Source organism: Varanus komodoensis, unplaced genomic scaffold (assembly GCF_004798865.1).
Source record: "Varanus komodoensis strain SLA01 unplaced genomic scaffold, ASM479886v1 scaffold23, whole genome shotgun sequence".
NCBI lineage: Eukaryota > Metazoa > Chordata > Lepidosauria > Squamata > Varanidae > Varanus > Varanus komodoensis.
The window spans coordinates 4,797,211-4,818,008 of NW_025335627.1; the positions used below are offsets into that span (position 1 = coordinate 4,797,211).

At 43.9% G+C, this 20,798-nt stretch overlaps 1 protein-coding gene across 3 annotated transcripts in view; it reads right to left on the reverse strand.

The window, feature by feature from the left end:
• Positions 1-20,798, reverse strand: part of SPATS2L (spermatogenesis associated serine rich 2 like) — a 98,248-nt gene that overhangs the window by 33,760 nt on the left and 43,690 nt on the right. For all 3 annotated transcript variants that reach the window (XM_044431845.1, XM_044431843.1, XM_044431844.1), the window contains exons 3-5: positions 19,827-19,935; positions 14,674-14,723; positions 4,213-4,447 (exon numbers count right to left, since the gene is read on the reverse strand). In XM_044431845.1, the coding sequence (XP_044287780.1) occupies positions 4,213-4,447; positions 14,674-14,723; positions 19,827-19,935 (394 nt within the window). The remainder of the gene's footprint in view (positions 1-4,212; positions 4,448-14,673; positions 14,724-19,826; positions 19,936-20,798) is intronic.

The following is a 20,798-nucleotide window of genomic DNA, read 5'->3' on the forward strand; positions in this document are numbered from 1 at the left end:
TCTCCTAGATCTTTTTCTGTTCCTAAAAGCAACTGCTAGTATAGTGATATGGATGAAGGCTGGATTGCTGGTGTCTCAAGTCTTAGAAGAAAATACTTTAGAGTCTTATCACATGCGGTTGAAGCACTTTCTGAGATGTTCTCTAGTGTATTACGGACTGAACATTTATCAGACCAGATGATGATGGAATGAGCTCAAAGGATCTTGCTCTAAATCGTAAACTGTCACATGGTGGAACTGACCGGTTCCCCCACACCCACCCACTCCGCTCCCAGGCACCTTGATATTTTCAAGTCCCCAAAGGATAAGAAGTTCATACTAAAACAAAATCCTTTTCTAAAAATAAAAAAACCCTACTACTTTGACAGGTCAGCTAAGAGTTGGAAACAGCTAGGAACTCATTGTCTTTCATGAAAAAATAACCTATAACAAAGGGCAGTTTCAGAAGCTATCCAAAAGCACATCTGTCATTTCCAGCTAATGCCTTGGTTTATATCTATAGATGTATATCGAAAACTTCTCACTGAAAACACGTGAAAGGCAGCCAAAATCTAAGTGCCAAGGGTAGGTACATGTGTAGAGCAATGAGACCAGTTTGAAAGTCATTGCTGCATTTAATCCAGTGGAATTATTCTGTTTTTAAAGTCTGCAGAGAAATCTAGGGGTGGAACATGCTGATTGGCTAATTTGGTTATTTAAGGCATTTATACATTACCCTTCATAACGACTGTTCCAGGGCAGCTAAAATGCAGTTAAATTAAAAACCATAGCAACTGTAAAAATAACAAATGTGATAGCACAACTCTCATTAATTAACAATACAACTGCACCAGGGATGCTACGCAAACATACTTTCCTAATCCCCAAAAGAAGCAGTTCTGTAATGGTTTTAAAAATGCTTCTTTTTCATGAATGTACATGTAGTGAGTAAATAAATGTGCATGCACTGTTTAAAAACGTGCTTTTAAAAAACAGGCAAGACTGCTTTAAGTCACCAGTTAACAATACACAATGCGTGCCTGGGCAGAGGAATTTGACCACAGGGCAAGAGCCTCCTGAAATGACCAGATCTTTGGCCTCAACATTTACTGCTAGCTCAAATATATCCTGGATCCCCAACACTGTTGCATTCTTATTTATATAGTTATTTAATTTCTATGCTGCCCAACAGCCAAAGCTCTCTGGACAGTTTACAACAATTCTTAGGGTGAAGTCCTGTGCATTTTTAGACATAAGTAGTCCTGCAACTACCAAGCACTGGAATTGTTGGCCTTTTGATGCATAAACATGCACAGAATCACTCCCTTAAAAGCTTTCCCCCCCCCATAAGTACTGCAATGGAATGACCTTCTCTTAGGCACCAACAGTTATGCACTTTTGACATTTATTAAAAGCCTACTTGTTTACCCTGGCTTTTCACAACTGTTAAATTCTTTTGAGCCTTCTCTTCCAGAGCCTTATAATATATAATATTACTATATCTTACAGTATATTATTATTCCATAATTAATTATATACAATAGGATTCTGTGAATCAGAAGCAATGTATACATATTTTACATAGTAAATACTTCAGCGGAAAATTCTAAAGCTACAATGTGATGCTCACAGAAGATTCCTTCAAAAAAATTTCCACTTTAAACTGTTTCTTCTATCCCTATTCCTTACAGAGTAGCCCAAACTGCATCTCCTTCCTACTGTTTTTTCCTATGTTCCCCTAAGCTTCCTAATTCCATCCTTGTTTGCATGAATGGTGTCATTTGTCTGTTTACCGAACAAGACTCATATTGGTATAGATGCTGCTGCAGAAATGTTTTTAAGTGGCCTTTTCCAAGTTTGTTTTGAAGTTATTTTATTGGCTTACTCAGCTGTGCTTATAATATTTTTAGTTGCTTTTGAGTTATATTGTACTTTTACAGTTTTAATAATTAGATTGTTAGTCACTTTGAATAGTGTTGGAAAGATAAGAATGAAAACCTGTTAACTGAATCAATAATAAATACCAGTTGGATGAGGCTAGTTTAGTCTAGTGAATAAAAAACTTAGTTATCTACCTTAAGATCTCAGCTTAACATTTTTTTTCAAAGAACTGAGCTGCTAATTCATTTACAGATTCTTTTACCCAGTAAAAAAAACCACAAAGGGAAATCCCTTCTGGGTCCTTTGGGCCCTGTCTATTTATTATGTGGGAGGGCTGACCACTAGCTAGCTAGAACAATAATCTTTCCACTCAAGTCTGTATGTTTGTTCTTCTGGGACAGAATTTTCTTTATGATACAAGACTTACATACATAGCTGTTATGTTTGGCTAGAAGAATATGTCAACCAAAGGTTGGCAGCACCTTCAAAGTCTTCCTTAAGCCTCAAGGAAATTTGTTTCAGGCCTAGTATTTATATAACAACAATCTTTAAAAGGATTTTGACTAGCATTTATGTAGTCATAGGCTCCATGCTATTTTACATTTTTCTTTCATAATTTTTAAAATTTACATGTTTTCTTAATTTAGATCTTAACATGAAGAATCCCTTAATTATATTTACTTCTGTGCATGCCTAAATGATTGACCTAGCATCTCTAGACATTTAGCATCTGTGAGTGCAATGCCTTCCCTGCTAGAAAGACTTGGCTCCACCTCACAGCTGCCCTAGGATTGGAGGCAGAAGGGAAGTACGTTCTGGCTTTTGCCATCAGCTAGAGGACCCAGAATCACTGGGACGCTGCATCCCGATTCCCAGGAGCAACATTAAGCCAAGGGCTGGGGGGTAGAAGGGTGGGGACCAACCTGCCCTATCCAGTGGCAGCTGCAGTGCTTACTGCCAGAAATAATGCTCAGCTTCAACCAACAGTTATTTAGCAGGAGGAGGAGGAAAGAACAGCCTCATTCTAAGGGACAAAAGCCTCATTCAAGCAAGAATGTGAGCAAGAGAAGATCCACCTGGCCTGAAGGGCACATAGTATCTCAAATAGCTTCCTTTGCGTGTCTTATCTGTTCAGTCTCTAAGCATGATGGCAGGGCCACTCTAAGTCTGACTGATGTGAGCTGCTTTGGAAGACAGTAATTGTCTGAAAACCAGGATGAAAATACAGTAAGTAAATAAAACCAAATCTACACGGGACGCTTGGACAAGTCTATTTGGGTGCCATCTTAAATACCACTCCCACCCAGCCGCTGTAACGTTTCCCCTGGGTAGTTATGTTCTGCCACTACAGAGACACGGGAGAACTTTCTTCTCCATGTAAGACAAATGTCACTTGCAGCAGATTGTGGCCCTGTGGAGTGCTCCTGGCTGGACCTATCCTCTTTTAGTATACTCCATTCCATTCCTCTCCAACAGTTAACCAGCAGTGGCTGGCCACTGGGCATGCCCGTCTTTATTAAGCTGCACTGGGTTCCTCACAGTTACGTCTTTTTTCCTAGGTGTCTCCTGAGCCTGCTGATGCCTCCATTTTGTGCTTAGTGGCTGGTGTCTTTTTGGCTACCTAAGACCCAGCACCTGGAGAGTTGAGATCACTGTTAGAGGGATATGGTGGGATAGGTAGCTCCATCACCCTTGCAAATAGACATCACCCCTGGCAATCATCAATGCTCCTCTCTGCAGGTTGGGAGGGAATTGGGCCAAAACACATCATACTGCCAACTATAGCAGCTGGATATAGACTTTGTTGCCTCCAACAAAGAACAAACTACTAAAGAAAATAACTAATGCAGATGCACTCTTACTCACAGCCAGAAAACACATAATTCCTGGAATTCTGTAGCTAAGACCATTTCAGCAGCACATGAGGACCAAAGAACTTTAAAAACGTTGATGCGATTTTAGCCGAGAACATCACATTCCTTCAGCATAACTGAGGGGTTGACCAAGAATCAGGGTAGGGAGCAGCTGCAGTCATAGGTTGCAGCCACACAACCTGCTGCTTGGAGGAAGCATATGGGTTTGGAACACAAATTTCATGGGAGGCTAGGCTGGGCTACATTTAGGCCATATTACAAGCATGCTTTGCAATAGGAAATGAGAGACAAAAGAGGTCAGCTTTGTGGGATCCAGGGCAGCTGACTGCAAAGGACTGCCTGTCCAAATAGGAGGAAAGCAAGATGGGAGATCACCCCATCCAGTGAAAACAAAACCCTAGGGTAAAAATGAGGCAAGCTGTTTGTATCTGGGTGCAAAACCACTGTAACATACATGATTTCTGTGCTGTGAACTGACCTACAATTTCTGGTTTTGTCTCTTCTCTGTATTCCAAGCTCTTTTCATCTTGTGAAATTATTTTTGATTTCTCACTGGTAGGATTGCTGAGGAAAGTATCCTTATCACATCCATCCAGATGGCTGCCACTCAGCTCCTGGGATTCCAGAGACACCTTTTCTGCTCCATCATCTTTATCTTTCATATCTTTGCCACGGTGGTGCTGTTTGGATTTGCTTCTTTTCCTTTTGCTATTCTACATGAAAAAACCAATGATAACAATATTATTCAGTGCAAATCATACTACTGCAGAAATAACAAACCATTCCCATGAAACAAATTCTATTCCATGTGGCAAGAATTTACTGTGATGTACCATATGACGGGCTTCATCCCTGCTGCTTGAAATGTAAAGTGAAGAGGAATGTGAAATATAAGTTACAGGAACTCTGGGGGAAAGTGACTGTGCCATATTTGAATTCTTGAATCTAAAGGAAGCAAAAGCTGAGTGTACTCCTGATACACATACCTGGACATTAGAAAAGCCAATTTTAATAAACTCAAAACAATGATAAGTAAAGTCCCTTGACAAGTGGCTCTAATGAGAAAACAAGTCCAAGTTGGGTAATATTTTTTTTTTAAAGAAACAGTTAGAAACAATTCCAACAAGAAGAAAGGTAGAATGCAACAGAAGAAACTAGTGCTGCTTCACAGAAAGCTTAGAGATGACCTGAGAACAAAAATGGGCATGTACAGGAAGTAGAAGGAAGGTCTGGCTACAGGTAGGTAACATGCAATTGCAGGGATGGTGTCAAGAAAGGCTGAAGCTGTGAACGAGCTGAAGCTAGCAAGCAGTGCTAAAAGCAACAAAAGGTCTTCTTCAGATATGTGCATAGTAAAAGGCAGAGGAAAGAAACAGTAGTTCAACCACTCTGTGAGGATGGCAAAATGGTAACAGGAGACAAAGAAGCGGCAGAAGGGCTCAAGTCCTACTTTGGCTCAGTCTTCTCTCAGAAGAGGGTTTACAACCTCCCTGGCAAAGGAGAAGTACAAGCTGATGGGGAGCTACTGCAGTTTGAGACAAACAGGAAAATGGTCAACAAACACCCAATTCCTTTGAATTCTAACCTCCGGGGCCTGATGAGCTGCATCCTAGAGTCATAAAGGAAGTGGCCAAAGAACTTGCCCAACTGGTTTCTATTATCTTTTAGAAATCATGGAGGATGGGTGATGTGCCAGACACCGAGAGGAGGGCTTGGAAACTACAGACTAGTCAGTCTGACATCAGTCCTTGGGAAAAGCAATCCTTGAAGCAGATTATAAAGCAATTGATATATAAATACCTTGAAAACAATGAAATTACTAGAAGCCAATGTGGATTTGTCAAGAACAAAGCCTGCCAAGCATGTTTAGCCCTTAGAGAAGACTGAGGGAGATACGATAGCATTCGTCGAGTATTTGAAAGGCTGTCACACAGAAGCCCATGATCGCCTCTTGATCATCCCAGAGTACAGGACATAGAATAATGGGATCAAGTTATAGGAAGCCACATCTCATCTGAACATCAGGACAATCTTCCAGACTGTTAGTGCAATGGAGCCAATTGCCTGGGGAGGTTGTGGGCTCTTCCACTTTGAAGGCATTCAAGGTGCGGCTAGACAGCCATCTGTTGGGGATGCTTTAGGCAGGAACTCTGCATTGAGCACGAGGTTGGACCCAATGGCCTTTTGCCCCCTTCCAATTCCATTATCTTATGATTCCATGAAGAAGCAATTAAGTTCTGAGTACTGGGCATTGTTTTGGATCATTTTCAAAGGCTTTTTGAAACATTAAACATAAAAGCTTCAACTACAGTAGGCATCAAACTCTCATGTAACAATGGGATTGCAAGGCAACCTCAAAGACAAAACATACCTATGGCAGCAATGGAAAATACTGTTGGATTGGCAGAGAATAGATTTTCAGGAGCAGCTAAAGGGTCCAAGAACATTTGCTTTACTTGGTGCCTTCTGAAGATTTTTTCTTTTCTTATACTGGATTATATTGGAAATATAATCCATAGTTTGCATATTCTTTCATTAAAGACACTCTGGGGCTTTTTGCACAAATGTGGATTATTTAACTTAAAATGAGGCTGCAGCATGTGTGGAGAACATGCAGCTACTGTGTTAAATATGTCACCTCTACTTCGGGGTTGTCATGTGTGAACCCAGACAGTGTGTGTTACTGTGAGTTTTAAACAAATCTTGCATAACCCATGATCTGCTGTAGGGTTATGGAAGTGTTGTTTAACTCTCATATAATCTCTGCTAGCCAAGTTTTCATAAAAGGACAATAACCCAGAAGCAGAGAATGACATGCAAAGTTATTCAAGGCATATGAGCCATCTGAACATGGTCACATTCTATCCATTTGGGAGCGAGTGATAAACATTTGTAGCAGCTTAATTTTGGACTGCACGTGTACTTAGTTGGATGCTGTATTTGGATGCTTATTATTTTTCTCTGCCAAACACCTGCCATATGGCACAGTCAGGATAATTTGTGGGGCAGTAATTTTGAAGCGCTTTCCATAGATGAGAATTATACATTATGTTTGCCCTGGCACTAATTGCTTGTCAGTTCTAACTCTTCCTTCTGTTTCACAGCAGATACTTTGAGCTGACAAATGCAGGAGTCCTGGATAATGTTCAATTTGAAGAACAGAATGAGGAGGTTGCTATGATTGGGAGCCATTATATAAATATGTATTAAATCTCCATGTACCACATTTGGTGTCTACTTAATGTAAAAGAGTTATTTAGCTAATAGAAGATGCATTATAAATTCATACCCTTGAGCACAAATCTCAAAGCAAGAGCCTCAGGCTGGTTATGGGGGTACCAAACATTCTAACTACAGGAAAAAGGGGGGTGGAAGCCTATCAAATTTGGGGGCCCATCTCATGGGGGCATAATATAAATATATGTTCAAACAGTTCTATGGGACTGTCACGGCTGTCCAGAATGGGAAGTTTTTGCAGATGAACAGTGCATTATCATGGACAGTTACAATGCTTGTTTGGGGCACATGTCTCTATGCCCACCTGCAAACTACTTTTCCATGTTCAGGGAATACGTTATTCTGGAAAATAATCATAGCAGGAATTTTGTTTGAGGACTATTTGAACCTCTTCCTGCTGCAAGCATGGGTCTATGCTGCCACGAGCAGGCCACTCTGGGACTGCTAGCCCAGAAGCTAGCTAGCCAGCTCATTCATTCATTCATTCATTCATTCATTCATTCATTCATTCAAAGTTCTTGTATTCCGCCTTTCAAAATATCTCAGGGCAGCTAATATGTTTCAATAAAATACACAAGTGTGCAGTCTGTATAACTTTACTCTAGGTTGGGAGGGGGCAACTTGTGGCTCTCCAGATGATTTGACCCACAACTCCCATCATCCCTTGCCACTCGCCATACTAGACAAGCATGGTAGAGGAAATGAGATGGCAGCAGGGGCTGAGAGTGAATGCTTCAGCTTGCAGAGGGAAAAGAAAAGAAGAGGACTGCTGCACTGTAAGCTGGAAAGATTGGAGGAGAAACTGAACGCTTCACCATTCATTTTTTCTATTTTGTCCAAAACACAGGATTGGGGGCAGACAAGGCATCCTTGGTGGCGGAGCAAATCCAAAAGATGCAGTGAAAAGAGACTTTCCTTGGCTCTGACAAGGGTCTGGTGGGTGAAAACTATTGCATGTGGGATTTCAGAAAAAGGGAACACAAAGCTGAGTCAGGCTCTATTCTTTCCTGGAAGCCTTCCTCTGGAATCACCTTATTTTGTTAATGTCCATATATGTTATCTACTTCACTTTACTGCTCCCTTTGACAACTGAAACATGCAAAGAAATTTACCAGACAAAACTACACATATCAGACTGTGGTAAGAGTGTACTTGTGCATTTGCAAAGACCACCGCAAATAATAACAACATCAACAACCACCACATCTGCACAATTTTCTAGGGCTATTTCTTTAAGTGAAGTGAAATAGTAGCAGTTGCTCCAAAGTGCCACTTGGGCATCTGTGGAAGTGTTGTCACTGGCAGCAGCAAGAGTGAAATTGCCAACAGCAGCAAGAGGTTAGGTTGTTCTTACCAAGAAACATGCTAACAGATCCCTGTAACCCACAATAAAATTGTTGTTCTAGTTATGGACAACACAACAACGCACTGTGGTTCAAACAAGCCCTGGAACAGGCCTTGGGTGGTCAGGGTGGCTTGTTGCAGAAACATAAACCAATTGTGGGAAGCATTCACAGTTTGGACAACATAAAAGCCCATCATATCACGTTACCCACGATGATGGGTCATCATGTCATACAAACCAAGTCAGTATCAAAGACTGAAGATCAAAGAATCATGTAGGTTTCTGAATCCTGGGGAAACATGCGGCATGCAGACTGGTACCAAGATGCTTTACTAATGTGTAAAAGTCCATCTCTGCCACTGTATGAGTCACAGGCAGGATTGGGTACAGCTGAAGAGCATGGAAACTGAGCTGCCTCTGCACTTCAGTACCTTGGAATTGGGCTAGCCTAGGGCATGCTTGACAGCCACTCAGAGAGCTCAAATGTGGGCTAATATAATGGCATATAAATTGAAATAATAAATAAATAAGCAAGCTTGAGAAAGGCAGGTTGCTTACCTGTAACTGTCATTCTTCGAATGGCCATCTGTGCATTCACACGTTACGGGTGCTGCACCTGCGCAGTGTCTGTAGCCGAAAAGATTTAAAGCTTTAAGGGTTTTGGTGGGAACTCTGCATCCCCCCTCCCCCATAGTATAAAGGGCTGAGTGCCCGCCATTTCCCCAGTCTGCTGTAGACCGTCCGTTCACCCCCAGGTGGAATCGGTGAAAACAAATTCACAGTAAATGACAGATCAGTACTTGAATGGCACCGCTTTGTTGAGTGAGATGTGGAATCTGTGGAAGATGAAGGAAAGTGTTCTCGGAGAGGTGGAGAATGCTGGGAAACCACAGTTGACAGGTCACCAAGGCGTGATGAGAATCCCTTGGGCATCATCTTGATTGATTTTGTGATTAGAGGTCCTGGAGGACACGCGTAGAACTTGTTCGTCCAGGGAACCATCAGTGCGTCTCCGACTGAGTTCAGACCAATGCCCGCCTGGGAGCAAAAAGTCGTGCAGACTGAGTTGCTGTGGGTGGCAAACTAATCTTTGTCTGGTGGGCCCCAGAGCTGGAAGAGATATTGGCAGAACTGGCGATCCAACTCCCACTCATGAGTTGTCAACATGCGTCTGCTGAGAGAGTTCGCTTCCTCGTTGTCAGTTCTGGCAAGATGAACGGCGAGAGGAGTGATCCCTATCGGAATACACCAGTCCCATAGACAGAGGGCAAGATAAGCCAGGGGGGCAGATTTCGTGCTGCCCTGCTTGTTGATGTAAAACACTGTAACTACATTGTTCAAAGCTATCTGAACAACTCGGTCCTGAAGGATATTCTCGGAGGACCAGAGGGCTTTGAAGACCTCCAGAAGTTCCAGATAATTGATGTGTCTGGAGGTCTCATGTCCCTGCCAAACACCCTGAGTGCGGAGGTCGGAACAGTGTGCTCCCCATCCCGTAAGGGAAGCATCGGTGTACAGTGTCAGGGCCGGCTGGGGCTGTCGAAACTGTTGATAGAGAGGTCGTCCTCCACTGTCCACCATGACAGAGTTCGAAGAATGGAGGCAGGCGGTTGAAGCAGGCGATGAGGTCAGTCGTGCTGCAGGTGGAAGAGACGACTGAACCATAGCTGTAATGGTCTCATCCGTAATCTGGCTAGGGAACCACTGAGACCGTGGAGGCCATGTCCAAGCAGCTTCTGTATGGACAGCGCAGAAACAGTCCAATGCATGGGTATCCGATGGATGGAGGAACGCAGCTTGTCCTTTCAAGCCAGTGGGAGGAAGGCTTGGGCGTTAAGTGAGCTGAGATGAGCTCCAATGAAGGTGATGACCTGCGAAGGAATGAGGCAGGATTTTTCAACGTTATACATAGTCCAAGTTTGTCAAGGAGGGAACATGTGGTATTGATGGCAGATAAAAGGTGACGATCAGCCAGTCATCAAGGTAAGGGTAGACATGGATACCCTGTAGTTTCAGATGGGTGCAGACAGGAGCCATACACTTGGTGAAGACCCTCGGAGCAGTGGCGAGCCCGCAGGGAAGAACATTGTATTCAAATGTATCAGCACTGGCCATGAATTGGAGCAGATTCCTATGAGCAGGGTGGATGCTGATGTGAAAGTAAGCGTCTTTCAAGTTCAGGGGTGAGAATCAATCCTCTTTCCGCAGCAATGAAAGAATATTTTGGAGAGTGGTCATCCAATTTTTTTTTGATTTGATGAACGTATTGATGCCACGTAAGTCCAATATCAGACGCAGACCACCGTCCCATCTTGGGACCATGAAATATCTCGAGTAGAAACCGTAGAGCCCCTCAGAGCGAGTGAGTTGTCGAATCACTCCTTTACAAAGCAGCTGGGAAATTTTGTCTTGAAGGACCAGAGAAGGTGGCATATACCAAATCAGTCCCAGAGGGGGTACAGTGTCACACTCGATTTTGTATCCGTGCTCCATGATGGAAAGTACCCACTTATCAGATGTGATAGACTCCCAAACGGGAAGTTGACTTTGGAGCCAATCCCCAAAAGGAAGAGGCAAGGTTGGGTAGGAGGATTGAGGAATGGTTTGTGTGCCCTGTCAACGCTGGTGTTTGTTCACCTCGGGGCGGCGACAGGCCTGTTGTTTACAGGGTGCTGTCTGTTTGTGGCTTCACTGTTGGCGAGGCTGGAACTGCTGGCGGCTGGTATATTGAGCATATGGCTGGTATCGGTACTGTGATCAGGGCCAAGGCCACTTACATCGGTTCTTGGGGGGAATCTCCATGCGACAAGTGGTGACACGTGCTTTGTAGATGTTCTCCAACTTCTGGTCAGTCCTTGCATTGAAGAGTCTGGAACCATCAAACGGCATATTCTCAATGTGCCTCTTGGTCTCATCAAAAATTACAAGAACGTAGCCAAGGATGACGCCACAGGGCAATGACACCAAGAGCCCTCGAATCGCAATCTACATGATGTCTCACCATACTTAAATTATTGAATGGCCACCTGCATGGCTTTGCAGATAAACACATGAGCAAGGTCTCTCTGCTGCTCTAGGAGACTTGAGGTGATGGACTCCAGCCTCTGCATCAGGAAATACTGATATCTAGCCATCATCGCATCGTAATTGGATATGCGAAGCCCGAGTCCTGTGGTAGCACAGATACAGTAGGACATCATGTTGATTTCACACTCTTCCTTGTCCCTAGGAGTAGAGTGCTCCTTATGTTCCCGACCTTGGGAGGACTCGACAATCAAGTTCAGCTTGGGGTGTTTCAAAAGGGACAGGATGTTCTGTTCCTGAACCTTATACATCGGCTCGAACTGTTGAGAAGTCGGGTGTGGCTGGTTTGGAAACTGCCAGGTATCAGTCATGGCTTGCTGAAGAGTGGTAATAAGCAGCAAGGAGATGGCAGAAGACTGTTCCTTCCTGACAATGTCAGTGCTGAGATCGAAAGCAATGCCAGTAAAAGTTGTCAGTGCTGGGATCGAAGCGATGTTCTACCTTGATCTCCAGTGACCTGGCCAGTTGGGCCATCAGTTCTCTAAAGGTGGAGTAGGACTCTTCTGGAGAGCCGGGACCATGGGTGGTGATAACAGCATCTGGTAAGGTGAATGCCTGCTCCAAGTCCTCCAAATTGGAATCGGAATGATACGGGGGACTGGAGGATGAATCAGTCGGAGAAGGAAGAGGCCTGGAGAGAATAGCCGCCAATGTCAAGGGAGCGTCTCTTGGGACCGAATGAGGCGTGAAGTGATGCGGGCGCATGGAAGGCCTCAGATAGTATCTGTACGGTGGGTAGCAGTCCCATGGGTAGTACTGGGACCGTTTGAAGTCACCGTAGGACATTGGCACCCAATGCCTAGAAGGCTGACTTGGAGCGCGCTGTTGCTGGTGGGCATGCAACTGAGATGGAGCCCTTGGAGAAGCCTCAGGCGAAGTCGGCATCAGAGTTGGCGAACATGCCAACAGCAGTCCAGTCTGGGATCAAGGGAATGAGTCCCAGATCTCACCATCAGACATGGACTCTCTGACAAAAGCCTCTGAGCAGTCCGGGGTTGATGGGGCCAAGAGGATGATCCTCTGAGGAGACCCAGGCGGGGTCACCTGCATGACCGACTGGATATTCGGACCAGTTGGTGTTGAGATTGAGACAGCGGGTGTGGTTGAACCCAAGTCTCCTTGCGGCATCTTGGCAAGCTTTTTATGCTTGTGCACCGATTTGTCAGCCTTGTCCTTCTTGGCTTTTATAGGAGCCGAAGGTTCACTGGATCCGACATGCTTCCTCTTTTCCTTTTGTTTGTGGAGAATGAGAGGAGAATGAGAGGAGCGTTTGGCTTCCATCAGAATCGTACCATCAGCTGACGGATGAGGAGGAGGAGTGGTCACAGAGGGGCCCTCTGGCATGGTCTCAGCCGCAAGCTGATCAGAGGTGACCAAAGCCCGGTCCCACAAGATCTTCCGTAGGTGGTTCTCCCGATTCTTACAGGCCTGCCTCATGAAAGACTGGCAATGGCCACACTTATCAGTCCTGTGGCCTTCCCCCAAGCAAAGAAGGCACAGGCTGTGTGGATCAGTGGGGGACATTTTAGCCCCACACTTGGAGTACTTGCAAAAAGCTGTTCGCTGAGCCATCGAGGAAAGGAGAGGTTAACGAAGGAGAGAAAGATGTAATAAGAATGACAGAAGGGTTTTTTAAAAAACATTTTATGGGGAAAGGGAAGGGGAAAAGGGGGGGGAACTTTCTAGAAATGGGGTAGTTATAACTTGGAAAGGAGATCGTAACAAGAAGGAAAGCAGTGAATGAAAGGGTTTATAGAAAAAATGGTAAATATAGCTACGAGAGACAGCAAAAGGCTTGAGGCATAGTGAAACGGCAGCTGCATGAAAACTGGGGAAATGGCGGGCACTCCACCCCTTATACTATGGGGGGAAAGGGTGCGGCGTTCCCACCAAAACCATTAAAGCTTTAAATCTTTCTGGCTACAGGCACTGCGCAAGCGCAGCCCATAATATGTGATGCACAGAGACCATGATGAAGAATATTATGCTATAGTATTCCCTCATCTCCCTCTGAATATGCATGCCTTCAGTAGTCTCTTAGCCCCACAAAAATAGCAGGGCACAAATGCAGAGGTGCAGAAACTTTCTTATTAGCAGTCTTTAGGCCAGTGCCTTAAAGTCAAATGACTGCACATTTGGCATGTGCAGAAAATTGTAAAGGCTTCGCTGTTGGACCTGATAAAAGGTCCACTGGTTCCAGCTTCCTGTTTTGAGGAAGGAGCTGGCCTCTGGAAGACCTTGCAAAGGAGGAGTAAAGGCTGCTGTTCTTTGTCCCCAGCACTGGCTGTCATTCCTGAATGTTTATTTATTTTAAGCACTTTAACCCTGTTCTTCAGCTAAAACGTTCCAGGATGGCTTACCTAACATTAGTAGGTAATGTTGAGCAGCAGAATGATAATCAACATTATTTTCCCTCACTAGAAAAATAGCAGGTGTGTGTATATTTGTTGTGTCTGGGACTAGAGAGACAGCATGGAGTCAAGAGTTAACACCCTTTCTCAGGTTCATGGTCCCAGTCCAAATGGGGTGGGAGGGCAGACTGCTTTTTAAAAAATAGGTTTAAATATTGTCTTTTGTAAGTGAGGACCTTCTCAGTTGTGGCACCCCACTTACAAAATGCTGTCTCCAAAGGGTGCTTATGTTGCTACCTTTTTGGTCCCAAAGACCTTTCTTATCTTCCAGGGATTTTAGAGCACTAGCTCTAAATTTTTCAGATATTTTGATTGATTCCAGTGCTGTTGTTTTTTAATTGAATTTTTATGTATGCATGGCATCAGCCTTTTAACTCTTTGCAATCTGCAGAGAGAACACTGGTTATTGGGTGGATGTAAAATGTAATACATAAATGTCTGACTATGAGCTAGTGTCCACTCCTGCATACTGGTGCTATGAATTCTAGTTTATTTTATTTGTGAAGGAATACTTTCTTTTCTCAATCGGGGCCAGTGAAAAGCTCGTACTTATTAAATCTGCGTATTGTAGCTTGAAGAACAGTTTGATATCTCCATATAAATACTTTATTCTGAAAATGCAGTCAGTAGCAAGCTCAGCCTGCAGATACAGTTAAGTAACAGCAAAGCAGGATTAAAAATAAAAGCACCTATTTGTTTTGAAGCCTCTTCAATGCAGGCTTGGAACAAATTGTTCACTACTGTAAAAAAGCAAAAGAAAGAAGATGACACAAAAGCCTGGCAACAGAGACGTTGCTGTGCTCTAATAAACTATGCTGATAAAATGGCTTTAACAGCTTAACTCTCACTCAGGATCCCTTACCTTCTTTTTCCCTGTCATATTCCATTCTTTTAGAACTTGAAGTGCACTGCCTGGTGTAAAGGGACAGAAAGATAAGAAGACTTCAGCATGTGTTCATACATGATAAAGAGCAACACTGGCCCCAGAGAATCCCCTTTCCTTCTAGGTAGGTGGCCATCTGCTGAATTTATTTTTATTCATGTTCACCAGTTGTCCAAAGTAGGAGAAAATGTTATATTGCTTCGGCGGTTCTTGTGCCTGGTCTGAATCATAACTGCCCATCGTCTCTCCAGTTCCTTGCAGACTGATTCCAGCAAGCATATCATATAACCAGAATGTAAGCACAAAATCTAACAGCAGGGTGGAGTGACTGACCTAGTTCATGCCTCATCAACAAACCACGATTAACAGACCATGGGCTGTTGAAAACGTAGTGGCAGCGATCGTGCGTGTGCTGGCTTCTGCAGACCCATCCATTCCTACTGTGATAAACAACCCAGGGATGTTCTGTGACTGTCCCCGAGTTGCTCATCCTGACATTTCAAACTTGAAATTTGGATTGTTGGGGGAAAAACAAGGCTGGGTTTGAGCCCATTGTTACTGACAACTAAGGAACTGTGTTTGGATATTCTTTATGTTCTCTTTATTAACATCAACCACAAAAAAAAGGTTTTTTTAAAGATGGCAACTTTTCTACGGAATCATTTTTACAAAGTGTTCATTTTGGCCAGTTCTGTATTGACTTTTAGGATTCTAACCCAATTTTTTAAAAACTTGTTTTGCCAGGACCTTGGAAGTGGAGGTGGTGAATGTTGTTTCTTTGTCCTTGCAACCTCCATCTCATTAAAGTGTTTTGCATCTAGCAGAGTCTGAATTAATTAGCAGGAATATCCTAGACATGTCTGTTTTTATTTTATTTTTATTTATTTTCTATTCTTCCCAACAGCCAAAGGTCTCAACTCAGAACTAAATTCTCACTGAGTTGAATGGCACTTGCTCTTAGGTTGCAAATTCACCTAAGATGTCCAACTTTCCATCTCAAGATTGTGGCTTTCTTCAGGCTTTGACAACTTGCCCAGTTTTTGTTTCTCTCAATCTGTGTATCACCCTCACTGCTTGTTTAGCATCTGTGCAATTGGCAGGATAATTATGGAGAACTTGAAAGATCTGTCACTATTTTGTAAGATTTTGGTTAGTGCTGATACAAAATCCCACAGTGATTTTTGGAATTCCCCACAACTCCCTGCAAATGAATCAACACTGCTCTCTGTTGTCTTTTGTAAGCTTCTGGGTTGCATCTTTAGGAGGTAGGTGTATCTAAATTGACAGGCCGCTTCTCTGCTCAGAGGATCCCATAGCTAAATATAACCATTTTAAACAATTTAAACTAGACAACATAATCATCAGTGGTGCAATGGAGCCAGAGCTCCTGAGTGTGCAGCACCAACGGTTCTTTATTGGCAGGAATTGTGATGTCACATGATCACCCCCATCCTCCTCGGAATCCCCTGTTCCCTCTGAGTTTATTTCAGTTGAGATTCTCACAATAGCTGGAGGTAGGAGAATGGAACTCCCCCAGAACTGCTAGATATCAACACAGCTGAGCTCTTAAGATTCTCCCTAGGAGCATGGCCATGACGAAGAATATCATGATGAACACCTACATGTAAGAATTTATCACTGCAGCACAGATAACCAGTAGATAATAACAAGAGCCTGGCCTGGCGCAGCAACTAGAGGCCATTTAAATCAAAGACAAAAGCTTCCATGATACCAGCAGGAGCCATGCATCTGCACCTCGCCTGGGGTACCAGTGAGAGGCTTGGATCCTGGCTGAGCATCTGTCCTTCTGTTCATGGATGGGGTTGAGAGTCTGCTGGCAGAAAGGAGGAGGAAGACAATTCTTGCCAAATCCCTCTTTTCCTTGCAGCTCCCCTGTCACTGCTCCTGGGGCTTCCCCATCCTTCCGGAACAGTTTTTTGGGGGGGCACAAGAGACTGCATGGGGAAATCAGTGAAAGTTACCCCCCTCTTGCTGGCTGGGACATCTATAACCAAATTGTACCTAGCAGGCTTTTCACCAGGAAGAACAAATGTGGGATCCTGACCCTCCTTTAGATGGAATATGCTGCATCATGTTAATGTAACAATGAAATCGCAGAGGCTGGGTAAGTGCTGCAGCTGCCAAGTGTTCTGCATTTCTTCTTGCATTTTCCCATGGCAAGGAAAAACAACCCTCTTTGAAACCAAAGGTACATATTATACAGGATCTATACTGCAAACTGCTGGTTACAATCTTGATGCTACTGCGACATGTAATATGCTCGGCCCATTTGGACCACCCAAGCAATTTCTACTTCCCTCAGAATAGCCTGTGGCTTTTGAATTAGCTCTTAAAAGCAGGTTTAAGGAGTGTTCTGGGCTCCTGTGGTTTTAACAGGATTTCTTCCATCTGAGAGAAAAATCTGCAAAGGATTTGTTACCAATCAAAAGTACAGGGCTTTTCAATTAGAAAACAGCAAAATGGCTGATGCTGGACCTCCAGTAAAGATGCATGATTTACAGTCAACTTTAAAAGTCTAAACTGGTCTGAATGAGTTTCTAGTAATTCTGATTTTGAAAGATAAGGGGTACTTCCAGATGGAAGGCTCTTACTACTGCAAATCAAAATGAGCAGGTATTCTGTCTTTTAAGTTTTCTTTCTTTCTTTAAGATGACAGATGGATGACTCAGTGGGAAATCTTGGGAGGGCTACAGACTGAAGATGACATCAGAAAGAGGCAAGGTAACTGCAAAAAGTTTGTCTGGAAGCAGCCCAGGTATAGGTGCGACATTCACAATAAAGCTCAGAACCACTTCTGAGAGTTATTTTCTCTTGCTTCTCTAACAGGAGTCTTCTTCTGAACTGCACTTTAGCAATAATACTTGGCATTTTAACTTGCATTTTTGTCCAATATAGGAAAAATGGAGATTTGGGGCAGGGAAGTTTGGACAGCATTTAAAATAACCCAGCCTTATGCACAGGCCAATTCAGTCCACTTTTAAGACTGTTAATTAATGAGTCACCAGTTTAGCTAGATACAGAAATCCTATTAAAAGGTGAAAATGAATACTTAACATGGTAGCACCAAAGAGATCAGGGCAGGTGAATAATCCTTTACATGAATCAGACATACTTCTTGTCAGGATTTGAAACCAAGTTTTAAAGCTGGTAGCAAACCCTGGATAAGAAGAAAGCTGGTTAGGAATAACTGTGATTAATGTTGGTGCAAATGCAGCACATAGATATAGTTGGTGAGATCTACTCCAGAGGGGAAATGGGGGGAGTACCCTTAGGGAAGAGGATTTAAACTTGTGCCCTGCTGAAAAAAATCTCTAACAGTATAATCCTATACATACCTACTCAAAGGTAGTCCAGTGAAGTTCAGTGCTGAGGCTTATTACTGGGTAAGTGTGTACAGGACTGCAGCCTTAGCATGGTTAAGAAATGGGGAATGCTTTCTGCATCATCCCCTGAAGGTCTATTCACAATGTTTATGTATGCGAAAGGCACGATGCCAAAGATTATCAAACTGAAGGATGCTACATAGCTAGCACGTGCACTGCTTGTACACTGGGATTTGTGAAGTGTGAGCAAGACACACGGCATGCTGCAGCACATGGTCTAATTGGGCTTTACGGCTTGGATCAAAAGATACTGCATGCAGAAATGCACTTGGTTTCATGCCTGCATCCAATTCCCCTTCCACTATAGTCCCTGTGGCCCATCACATGCCATCCCTCCAGAGAGTCCCTCAGCTTCCGGGGGTGTCTTTGGGGAAGAAAGCCCAATTGCATAAGCAAAGGTCCTCCTGCACTTCCCTGAATCCAGCCTTACATATTTCCTTGAAAGTTTATTGTGCTGTGTAAATTGTGGAGCTGCCCTAATAAAAGAGAAAGGACAACAAATAGGAGCAGGGCACGAGGGGGACAAGCAGAACAGCAGAGGAGAGCCACAAAACAAGTCCCACAGTGCCTGAGTCTGTTCGACCTGAGTCACCCTCGCTTTCTGAACCCAGGATGGTGTTCTCCAGGCGGCTTAAGTCTGGCTTATAAGCCATGCTCTCAAACAATGGCTTGTCGTGTTTGTTTAATCCTCTGTGGCTGTCCACCCCCAGAGGGCATGGCCCTTGGATGAAGTGGGCAATCTCCACAACAAGCAAGCTGCTTGCAAGAGTGGTACAATCCCTGTGTCCCTCTGGCCACACAGGTCATGGCAAGAGCTGACCACAGCCGCCCACAAAGTACCCAGTGGAACTTATAGGTAATCCTCATAAGCTTCCTCACCAATACTTGGCACCCTCAAGCTCCAGAGAAGGGCCAGCAGAACGTGCCTCCAGCATGCAGCTCAACTCATGGCAAGATTCACGTGCCAGGCAGTAGGCATGTTCTCCTGGGTCTCCTAGGGAGTAGGCCCAGGAGAACATGACACCTCACCTGGTACAGGGGTGAGCCAGATGGTACTTGCCTTCCTTTCCCCTCCACTCCAGTGTCCCTGCCCCATGCTCCTGCTGAGGCCATGAGAGAGCAAATGCCCACTCTCCCAGCAATGGCAGGAACTGGGGGGAGCAAAGAGAAGCCAGTGACAGCTACCAGAAGTGCTGCTTGGGCACTGCTCAGCCATTCTGTCTCTGCTTGGTTTCTCTCAGTGTTCTTGTGCCTGATTTGTTGGGATACCAGCAGAAAGACTGAGTGTGGATGAAGGGAAGAAGAGGCTTCAAGACCTCTGCTGTGCCCAATCACTGGTTAGGCAGGGCAGGGGCCACAACCTCCTTTACACCCAGAGTAGCTACACAGTATTTTGTAATATTTGCTCAGTGTTTTATAGTATTTGTAGTATGTTCCCAATTTTTCCCACTATCACTTCAGATGCTAGCCCCAGTAATGTGAAAAATTATTGATAGTGTCTCTATAGAACTGGCTGTCTAGGTTTACATATGCTGTGTAACTGACCTTTTAGAATGAAGAAACCTTAGATTGCTAACCAGGAAATTGTCATATCTTTAGGAAATGCTAAATATTCATAATTTAGAAGGATAACTCCCATGGCCCATCTCACTTACAGAAACAATGAGACCCTAAAAATGTGTACTATTACTTTGTCTATTGTCAGCAAAATATGAAAAAGGTACAGACCATCCATAAAAGCTTGTACAGCCTTGTCTACATTGTTATCAAACTGCTGTAGCACCAGCACTATTTCATTGTTGCTTTTGTTGGGAACAATTGACCGCACTGCACTGATCTGCAAGAAGAAAGATGAACATCTTAGAGGACAGAAACAGCCAATGCAAAATAAGTAGTTTTTAAAAAATAGAAATGGCCTGTAAATTTGTAATAGCTTGCTTGCACAAAATAGTCGTGAGTGCCCTACCTAGGCTTATGCGTACAGTCATATCCAAATAGGAAATGAAAATTAGCTCCATTTCTTAAGCTTGTCATGCATTTCTGGAGCATCCCTCCTCCTCTTCTTCCTCCTCCTCATCATCATCATTGCCATGCCCTCTTTTCTACACAGGACCCCCCCCCCCCCACACACACACCTTTGTTGCTGACATTTCCATTCAACTGCATCCTGTAAGCTGCTTGTTAACCAGCTTCCAGATGATGACACACAAGAACAGCTGCTAATGCATTACACACGTTGTGCCAGCCTGGCAATGATTCTAATACTTCAAGTTTGATGGAGCAGCATTGTAAGGCTGAAAAAATTTCAGCAATTTTTTTCTGCTCTTATTCAGCTCCCTAGCCTGCTGGATATCACAGCTCTCCTAACATTTTCCAGGAAGGGCCATGTGACAGGATTAAGCAAAATTCGATGCTAGACAGCATCAAATATTTAGAGCCAAGGTGCAAAACATCAGGTCCAGTGGCCTTATCTAGCCAGCCAGGGGTCCTAGTCCAGACTTCCAGGATTCCCCCAGGGGCCATGACCCCTTCTGGGACCCCCCCTTTTCCACCAATCATCAATTGTTGGGTGTTTTCCCAGCTTTGTGCAGTCCCTCCCCCCATCATTCTAAAAGACTGAAAGCCCTTTCCTAAGGCTTAGTTACTGGCAGCTTACGCTAAAATATGCTGGTAATTAGGGCTTTACCCCTTTTGCCTTTG